The sequence below is a fragment of the Carassius auratus genome, chromosome 7 (assembly GCF_003368295.1).
Source record: "Carassius auratus strain Wakin chromosome 7, ASM336829v1, whole genome shotgun sequence".
Classification (NCBI taxonomy): Eukaryota; Metazoa; Chordata; class Actinopteri; order Cypriniformes; family Cyprinidae; genus Carassius; species Carassius auratus.
This window is the reverse complement of record NC_039249.1, coordinates 35,877,570-35,888,070: the sequence shown is the minus strand read 5'-3', so window position 1 is coordinate 35,888,070 and position 10,501 is coordinate 35,877,570. Positions and strand designations below refer to the sequence as shown.

At 38.1% G+C, this 10,501-nt stretch overlaps 1 protein-coding gene across 2 annotated transcripts in view; it reads right to left on the bottom strand.

Annotated features, from left to right (window-relative positions):
- Positions 1-787: 787 nt before the first annotated feature.
- Positions 788-10,501, bottom strand: part of plcb3 (phospholipase C, beta 3 (phosphatidylinositol-specific)) — a 56,366-nt gene continuing 46,652 nt past the window's right edge. The window contains exons 28-34 of one of the 2 annotated variants that reach the window (XM_026268708.1): positions 9,322-9,431; positions 7,545-7,701; positions 7,387-7,463; positions 7,209-7,298; positions 6,349-6,409; positions 4,954-5,040; positions 788-4,095 (exon numbers count right to left, since the gene is read on the bottom strand). In XM_026268708.1, coding sequence (XP_026124493.1) covers positions 3,874-4,095; positions 4,954-5,040; positions 6,349-6,409; positions 7,209-7,298; positions 7,387-7,463; positions 7,545-7,701; positions 9,322-9,431 — 804 coding nt within the window. In that variant the 3' untranslated portion in view covers positions 788-3,873. The remainder of the gene's footprint in view (positions 4,096-4,953; positions 5,041-6,348; positions 6,410-7,208; positions 7,299-7,386; positions 7,464-7,544; positions 7,702-9,321; positions 9,432-10,501) is intronic. The other variant, XM_026268709.1, reaches the window with a different exon arrangement.

Here is a 10,501-nt window from a genome sequence, read left to right as displayed (position 1 = left end):
TAAGTAATAAGCAATATTTTAAAATCTATACGATGTTTGATAGGGAGCCAGTGCAGTGTGGACAGGACCGGGCTAATATGGTCATATTTCCTGGTTCTAGTAAGAACTCTTGCTGCTGCATTTTGGACTAGCTGTAGTTTGTTTACCAAGCGAGCAGAACTACCACCCAATAAAGCATTACAATCGTCTAACCTTGAAGTCATAAATGCATGGATTAACATTTCTGCATTTGACATTGAGAGCATAGGCCGTAATTTAGATATATTTCTAACCTGCCTCAATTCTAACCTGCCTAAACTGAACAGCCTTACAAACTATTAAGAAGCAGCAAATAAGAGTTTACTGAGGCCAATGTTTTTGTTAATAGTTAGTAATATAGCGAGAATTGGTAAGAACATATATTTACATAATGCATTTTTGACATGACATGTACTTAACAAAATAAGAAAATGTGTGAAAAATTGCAATAACTGAAATTATAAAAATGACCCTGCTCAGAAGTTTACATTACAATAGGATCTTCAACACACACACACAATTACACAAAAGCACCCCTAATAAAAATTACAAAATTGCAAAAAAAAAAAAATAAATATATATATATATATATCTATATATATATATAATTCTATAGTAAAGAATGGAATTTTTCATATTTGAAGAGGTCTCACACTTTCATCATGTCACGTAATCTGTCTTTAATTTAAGAACAAATCCATTTCACAATCTGAAATCCTGTTCTCGCCCTATTAAATGAGAACTGAAAAAGGGAAGCACAAGCAAGACATTTCTGACAATGTTTTGTATTTATTGAATGTACAGTAATATTATTTATCGAGGCAATAAAAATTACATCCAGAGTAATAATGTTCCCTTTAAACAAGGCAGACCAGTACATTATCTACATACAGTGTTAACAAAAGAGTGTTTCGGTAGGAAGGTGATAAAGAGACACATGCAGAAAGAGATGACATATGTACTTGGTTAAAGCTGTAATTGAGGCAGAGCACAAGTTAGCCCTTGGGTAAGCATGTTTTGTCCCTTAAAGTCTGACTACAGTCCTCACTGATTTCAGTACACACACCAGCATCACTCAGTTTGGCCCACATGTGTGATGGACCAGCCTGGCTTGTCCCCTGAGGATGTCTGATTATAAACTGAACTTGGCATGCTAATGTCTGCTTTGAAAGAAGAAGAAAAAAACCTGTACCAACAACAGTCAATTTACAGGACATGCTTTGCAAGCATTAATAAAACAACAATAAAAGGTGCTAAAATCAAAAGAAAATTCAAAATCAGAACAACCACCTGAATTTCGTCCCATTTTAATACAATAAAAAGTGGGTTTCTAAATTACATGATTTCAAAAAGGAATTGATGGGTTTTTAAATGATAAAATAGTACCATTACTACAGTCTATAAACAAAACCGAACCATAATGAGATATACAGTATCATAGGAACACTACAGAATCATGCCACTGTAAAGAACAAGACGACCATAAAGTGTCATAATCATAAAAATAAAAATACAGGCCATAAAGTACTGGGGTGTTTCTCAAAAACAAACAAACAAAAAAAAAACACCTGCACCTAATTTAAGGTAAGAACTCAAATGCCGGACAGGCAGCAGAAGACTGAAAGGTGCTTAGGTTGACTGTACAGTGCGCACGTGTTTTTGGGACACTAGATCAGCCTAAGATGCAAGCAAAAAGACACACGTCACCTTCAACTTCTTCTCTAGTCAGTAGTAAAATTCATTTATGTCTAAAATGGAATGAATTCTATGTAGATGGATATAAACTTCTATGTGGTTTCGACTGAAATACACACTTTAATATTTCCTGGTAGAATGTACAACACTAATGTCCCTCTCCAAAGATAACAAGACATGGAGAGAGGAAATGTTTCCATGCAAGTACCATTTATCCCTGTCCATATGGGTAAATAAAGCTATTGACTTAACATATTAACACATTATACTGTGTGGGCTGAGTCACATAAGCTCATGCTCTCTTCTCATAGCAAACGATAGTGTTGTCCATCTCATCTCATTCAGCCCTTTGGCTTCTGGCCTTCTAAACTCTACTGTGCAGTCTTCATTCTCACAGCCAGCGCTTACCTCACACACACACACACACGCTTTGTAAATTACACTAGAAATGTTACCATCCAAGCATGCAGAAGAACCGTCATGTCCATGATGCATATTATATTACTCGCTCAGCAAATGTAATTGTTTGATAATCATAAGTGCTGAAATCACTGTCTTTCTCAAAGTGCTTCCATTGAGATCATTATGCACCAAGCACACCAGTGAGAATGAGGCTCGCTCAACTCCAACTGCCTTAATATTAAGCCGCGAAGCCCTGAGAGACACGAAGAGAATGGAAAACAAGGTGCGGAAAAGATGCACATGGACATCAAACTAAAAAACTGACCAAATATATGAAAGTAAACAGGAAGTGGGGGGGGGGGGGGGGGGACAGCTGACCAGATTACAGTACGAGAAAGCAAAATCCAAACATCATACATTCTAATGGATTAAAAAAGCCCTGGATTGTGGTGATCAGAGCTAAGCTATAAAAGTCTTGCTTCAATCTCACATTAAAAACTCATCTCATATGCTCTGCTTTGCTGCATATTATGCAACACGACTCTGAATAGACCCCGATAAAGCCAGACGAGGGATTTGTGCACAGTGTTCCTGACACCGCACCCAGAACGTGACAAGATTCAAAAGGGTTCGGCAGTTTGAAGTTTCCTAGACATCACTGGATTTGTTGTGAGATGCGGGATCACTGCCAATTACACTGAATCTGGATTAGATTAAGTTAAACCAACCGATAGAGAGACAGATACGGGGGAGGTACAGGAAAGAGAGCGGGGGATTATGGGATTTTAGAATGCATTAACTGGGTGAGAGAGTTCAAGCGAAATACATGCATATGTGAGGCACTTAAACATTTTAGTGTCATCGGACACAAAAACAATATACACTTTTAGGAAAATATGTGCAGAAATTGCATTTTAGGCCTACAGCATCTTGTCAATGGGGCGGTACCCCTAAAATGGTCAACTTAGCACCTTATTTAAAAGTTATCACTTTAAGGATACTTATTAGTATTTATGAACAAATTGGTACTAATATGCACTTTTTGGGGGGGAAGATTGTGTACAAAGTTGTCCCTTGAGGGTATTGCCCCAGTGAAAAGCTGCGTAATCTGCATTTTTCAGACAGTGTGCTCATGGCCTGATCAACATTCACAAGACCGGATGTTTCGTCGCTGTGGAAAAATGAATTGTGTTGGGGGGAGTAAGAAATAGTCCATCTGTGCATTATGTAAACATGTACCTTTAAGACTAAGCATGAGCCTTGCTAGCATCACAGCGTCAGAATTCACTACTGCCAAAATTACACTGCCACCTATAGGACAACTCGCTGCACTACCAATAAAGCTGCAAAAGTGCACAATATACATCCGAAAATAAATAGAAAAGCCCCATCCCTCTGGTTTCCACAGGTATCTTGCATACAGGTGGTAGTATGAAATATGAGCCCGGATTATTAAAGCTTGATAAAATCCACTGTTTATGGATTAAAACAAGATTTTGGTTAAAAAGAACTGATTCAGACAGACAAGGTGGTAAAGAGTGTACGCAAGCTAAAAAAAAATAAAAACAATCATAAGAGAATGCATACAACTTTTAGTAATACTATATCTATTCTTAAAATCCACTGCGGACAGAAATGGATTGGAAAGAGTGATAAGAAAAACAAATTAAACAAAGATAGTATCACTAATACACTCCTGTAGTATCCGTCCGTCTTTGACTAGACGGGAGTGTTTGAGGTGGAGGAGGAGTCCAGCACTCAGGACGAGATATTGGAAATGTTGCTCCAGCTGTGGTTAGGGGAGGAATAAGGGGGCGTGCTGGAGTTCGAGGCGGGGCCGGAGCTGTGGCTGTCATTGGCCTGACCCATCAGAGTCTCTTTCCGGGAGCCACTGCTCTCGATCTCCTGCAGATACTGAGAGACCTCTTCCGGCAAGCGCTTCAGCTCTGCCTCGCAGTCGCGTGTCAAACGGGCCTGATCCTGCAGAGACAAGATGATCCCATTCAACATTTGAAGAGAAATCTTCAAGAATCAGGGGTGGTGATATGGCCAAAGATTTCTACGACAATATGAGCTATTTCATTTAATGTTAAAAAATACATATCCCAATATATTTAATTAAGCTGAAAATAAGGTTGTTGCGCTATCAAAATTTTCGATAGCGATGAAATATCACCGTTCTCAATACCAATTTGGATATCACTGTAAAAACTAATCCTAACCTAATGTAATTAAAAGGTTCAGTATTAAAAAATAACTGATTACAACTATTAAGGCAATGGAGGGACAAAAAGGTATATCTATAAAAGGTAAAACATTTACACAAAAGCTCAATCAATGATTACAGCTGGACAGGCATATAACTTGGTGTATTGGACCTTTGAGAATCAAAACCCATGGAAAAAGCCTCAATACCTATACACTTTATTATAGGCACCTCTCTTTGTGGGTGCTTTGAGTGTTTATTCTCAGAAAATTGTCTGTTAAACAATGTTCAAATACAGAACGGAGTTTTCTTTTACATCTTATTGCACTTTTAAAATCTGTTAATGTTTGAAGTGGCTGGCTTGTAAAAGAGTAAGCTACTGTGACGAATTGGCATAACTATGACCATTTGAAATGCAGACCGGTTGTCAAATTTCTAAAGGGTTATCATGTCCAGTATATTGTCCACCCCTACTTAAACAGTCTAAAAAGCTTTCAGAATCTGATTGATTTCTTTTTCTTGATGACAGTGGTGACATTACCTCTTGTAACTGCAGTATTATATTGTTATTGTTGTACATTTCAGTAAGGGACATTGATCAGTAGAAGAAAATAATCTGTGCACGGACTGACCATAGGAACCTCCTCCTCAATTTTCTGAAGGATGTCCTTGTGAAGGGCTTTTAACTTCTCTTGACGCTTCCCTTGAGACACTTCCAGCTACACAAAGAGAGAAAGAATTAAGGAAATTCATGAGGAAGACTGACCTTGTTTATTTTGAACTTTTGGTTGGCATGGCTCAGAAACACTTCGTCCTAACAAGGTTTCGAGCAACAGCGATGAGTTTCTGTCCAATATTGATGAGACAGTCTGTCGAGTGCTTGTTTACTAGACAGATTTGTGGAGCAGGTCCGCTAAGAAGCATCGGATATCTACTGATTGCCTACGATGTTATTGTCATCTGCCACTGTTGTCCATCATTAAGTATTAAGTGTTTGTGCAGCGTTCCACACCACTGGCACTAGTCAGACCCACCTGGGTGGCTTTTCGGACAACGGAGAACGTTGTCAGAGCTTGTCGGGAGAGACCAATCTGACTGGCTGTTCGGCTTTAGGAGCCAGACCACAACAAGATAATATCTCAGATGACTATGCTTAGTAAATCGAGAGAAGCAGAAATTGTGATGATGTTCAAAACACCATTCATCGCGCAGGCCTATCTGAACAAGCAACACATTTGCTTCTGTAGAGATCCTTGCAGTGTTTTTATTAAAATTGTTTTTAAATTCAGTTCTTTTGAGGCTGCTTATTTGTCGCTTATGGTATCAATTCAAAGATATTACATTCTGGTATTGGACCAAAGCCAAAATTGTGGTATCAAGCCATCCCTACAATTGTGTCACCACTAATATTCTGTACATACTGAAAAAACTTAAAAACTGAGCATGAAATCTTAAAGCTGCGGTAGGGAACTTTTGATGCTCTAGCGGTTAATAAACAGAACTGCTTGCATCTTGCGGAAGAACATCGTAGCCGGAACTACTTCTCTCTGTTTATGTCTATGAAGAATCACAAAGGTACTCGGTTACTCCGCCGCAGTATCCCCGAAGTAATCTAAAATAGTCCGAATATAAACACTTATTATAGGTGTACCCTAGTGATTCAGGACAAGCCAAAAACACGGTTTGGAAAATGGATTCATGGTGTACTCGCTTATTATATACATTTTTCTACATTTTGAACACAAACAAAGTTACGGACCGCAGCTCTGATTGGTTATTTTTTACCAGGAGCGATGGAGTTTCTGCAAATGGCAATAGGACCACTGCGAGGAGCCAGAGGAGCTTGATTTTTTTCACAGATTATCTGTCTCATATTCTACTGTCAGGAATATACTGTTACCCTATACTGTTTTTACAAAAGTTCCCTACAGCACCTTTAAGTGACACTTAATTAGAACAAGGTGTCTAAAAAGAAATATTTACACAAATAACACCACAAACATAAACTTTTCCAGAACTCTACTCACCTGGCGGATTAAGTTGACCGAATCATTGATATGTTTTCTATTGATCTCATTCAACTCCCTGCTGAGTGAGAGAAGGACAGAAGGTTATGTTCATTGTACACTATCATCGAGGTGCTGAGACCAGTGCTGACCTTTCCAAAGTTTCCAGTGACGTTAATGGCTGGATGAGCCTCAGCAGCACATTACAAATGGTCTCATTTCTCTCTATTACTCCCTAACATTTTATCTGACAGTTTCCATAACAAGAAAATGAGAAATATGGCTGCTTTTACAGATATCTTGAGGCATCTTAGAACATCTCTAAATAAGATATAGTCAGATTGTTCTTATAGGGCTACAACCACCAAATATGGGGATGTAACTGTATTTGTCTATATAATTTTACCGTGTCTACACCAGACGCGAGCAGTGCGACAAAATACTACTACTATAGAACTCATTATATTTATTATATCAGTCTACAAGGACGCGGCGGTCGCCGTGATAAATCCCTGACAGAAAACAGCTGATGCGTTTTTATTCATGATGTATTGACACAAATTTCAAATGATTTTCAATTGTCGCTTTTTCGCGTCCAGTGCAGACAGATTTTAGCTGTTGCGACACAGTGTTACTTTCTTCTGTAAAACACACAAATTATTATCATATTTTTTTTACAGTGAAAGTCCATGGTCAACAAAACTGCGTGTCACCAACATTCTTTAAAATATCTTCTTTTGTTTTCAGCAGAAGAAAGAAAGCTTTCCGAGTATGGAATGATAAAAGAATGACTAGAGGTGAGGGGTGTGTGTGTGCGCTAACCTTTTAACCCTAGACTGTCACTGGCACTGTCCTTGAGATAAGAAAAAACTATTACTCACGCCTCAGCCTTGTCCTTATCTGCTTTCTTGGCCTCAATGATGCTGTTCAGCCTCTTCCGGTCCAGCATCTTCTGTAACTCTTTCTTCTCTCTGCGAGCAGTTAATGTGACATTTTAGCATTTGTCCACAAACCCACAAATGCGCCTCAAACACAAAGACACAAAAAAAAGTTTCTCACTTGTCACACACATCCTTGAGCTTCTTGATCTGGGCTGCTTGGCATTCTTGGGCGATTTCCTTTAGTTTCTGATTGGCCTGGAACAGAAGCACAGAGTCAGCAGTGTGTACAGAGCAGCTGTGATCGCTGTGTCTTTGGGCTATTGTTGTGTGTCATACCTCTCTGAGGTGGAATTGTTTAGCCTCTTTCTCTGTCTGATGCTGTGCCTGTCTAAGCTCAAGAACCTCCTGCATGTGCTCCGCTTTGAACTGGTCCATCTGTTTCTGCACCTCCAGATCCAGCTCAATCAATTCCCTCTGACTCTCCTCTGACCCACTGCACACACACACACAAATAACAAACAGCTGTTTAATGAATTCAGACTCGATCGGAATCGGACGTTACCTCCCAATCAGGACTCGTGTGTATGTATATATATATATATATATATATATATATATATATTCTCATTATTTTTTAACACATCTTTAGTTATGCGGTGGCACAGAGTTAGACCCTTTTGACTCCACACAGAAACAGCAGCGCGTGCGGCATGACATGTTTTCAAGACCTGGTGTGAATAAATATAGATTCAAACTCAAAGAGACAGGATAGTCTGCGCATGAGATGAACATCACAGAGCGCTAAACTCTCATGCAGTGTGTGTTTCATTCATAATAGAAGCCAGAGCGCACTCTCGTGCTGACAGTTATATCAGGAAACTCCTAATATGGACAAAAGCGTCCAGCTATCGTATTTACAGGAAAACAGAAACTAATGCAAACACGAAGACATTAATATACGATCACGACAATAAATTGTTTTTCAAGTCATCTCCAGCAGGTCATAAATAAAGTATATGAACAATGCAGTGCTAATTAACATATCATTTAATACAGTATAGAAACTATTCTGCCTTATTATGTGATAAACCGTGTTTTGTAGTATATAAACAAATCATTATTATTTGTTAATGTCCAGCATTTATAGATTCCTAAGACAATTAAAAGACAGAAAATAAGAGAAAATTAAAGCTGCCTATACTACAAGTCAGAAGTTTTTTGAACAGTAAGCTTGTTAATGTTTTTGTTTTTAAAGCAAGTCTCTTCTGTTCACCAAGCCTGCATTTATTTGATCCAAAGTACAGCAAAACAGTCAAATTGAAATATTTTTACTAGTCTATTTAAAATAGCTTTTATATTTGAATATATTTCAAAATGTAATTTATTGAACATCCTGGATCTGTTTTTTCGCTCTTCTTTATTCTTTTTGTTATGTATTATATAGAAGTATCGGATCGGGACTCAGTATTGGCAGATACTCAAAATCCAAAGACTCTGACTCGAGGGCAAAAAAAACCTGATTGGGACATCCCTAAATTATAATATTAATAATAATGAATTGCAAAGAAATTATTTAAAGCAAACCAGTTTCCAATGTTCTTTTAACCAAAGGCCAGCAACCTTTCTGACATTAAGAGAGGTCTCATTCAATTTTTAATTTCTCTTCAAAATCTAATTTGACCACGGAAGTGAACAAAGTTATAGGATTTTGATCAATGTAAAACTAAGAAAGGTTCTGCTGTAAAATGTAGCAACCTTTCTGATTCTACACTATATCTAGTTAATTAATAAAATAAGCAACTTTTTGACAGTGAACTTATAACTAAATCAAGCAGTCTGCAGTTTTAAAGCAGTTTAACCATTGGTGTTGCTCCCTGCTTGTAAAATATCTATCAGAGAGTCTGATCACATCCCCTTCCATTACTCTCTGCTAAACACAATGTTCCTCATGAGAACTGAACATTGGCTGCTTCACCACTCTGAGCTCCAGACCTCTTGATCTCTCTATGATCACCGTATGAATTACAGCGAACAGTTGGCACTCAAGCACAATATCCACCTGGCCAACGCTGACTGAGGTCAAACAGTCAATGCTGAATCTAAATGTCCTCACTTTTTCTTCAGACTGGAGCGCAGACGCTTCTCCACCTGACTCCGTTTCCTCTGGAGGTCAGAGTTCAGTTGACTACAGCGAGTCCTTTGTTCCTTACTGAGAGCCCACACCTGTAACACACAAAAACATATTCTTTAAGTTATTGTTGAAAAGAGACTAGCATAATTGTGGCATCGTCAGAGCGCTATGGCTCTGATATCAGTTCGTCATACTTAAGCCAAATACTGTTGACTGCTCAATACATATTGGCTGATTCGTGTTGATTCATTTTTGAAAATTGCATGGCTAAGTAATTCCAGGTCTTGAGCATAATTACATACCATATTACTTTGATAAATGATCTGACCTTCAAATAGACATACAGCTCAGAAAATCTACTAACTCCATTGCTATTTACTGAGAACTGTGGTCGACTCAAGTCATGCTCTCTCACTCAATAAAAGTGGTTCCCAATCCTGGTCCTGGAGAACCCCCAACGGCCAACACGGTACAGTTGTGATGTCTCTCTTATCTGACATGCACATTTGTTGATGAGTTGAATCAGGTGTGTTTGATTAGCGAGGTATCTAAAATGTGCAGTGTTGGAGGTTTTCCCGGACCGGGATAAAGTGAGGCTTTCAAATTTGTAATGAAAGATTGGTCGTTTTGACGATTAAACGTGTGAAAGAATGCTTTACAGAGTTTTAAAGATGGAAAAACAAGCTACAACCACCAAATTACTGCAAATTTTCACGGACAAAAAAAGTTTCACTGTCTATTGAAAATAATGATGAAATGTATAAAGCAAAGATTACTCTCAAAGCAACCAGGCTTCTTCTGTTGGTCAGTGCAGCAAATCTCAGTGACCAACTTTGGGAAATCTGCATGAGATAATCTTTTGCCTTCATGCAGAATTCACAATTGCATGGATTTTCTTGTCTTGTGGAATAAGGCATTAATATGTGCTTAATTAGCACTAATAAATATCTAATATTCTAGTAATATGCATGCTATTAAGCAACTAGTTAAGAGACCCTAAATCAAAGTGTTACCATACATTTATAACACTATAGTTTGTAATATATCACCTTTGCCCAAATTAAAAAAAAAAAAAAAAACTAGTTAATACTAATGTGAGGGTGTTTCTAATGCAGCATCTATGTTTGGAATGGTAAATTTGACGATTCTCTCTTCTGACTGC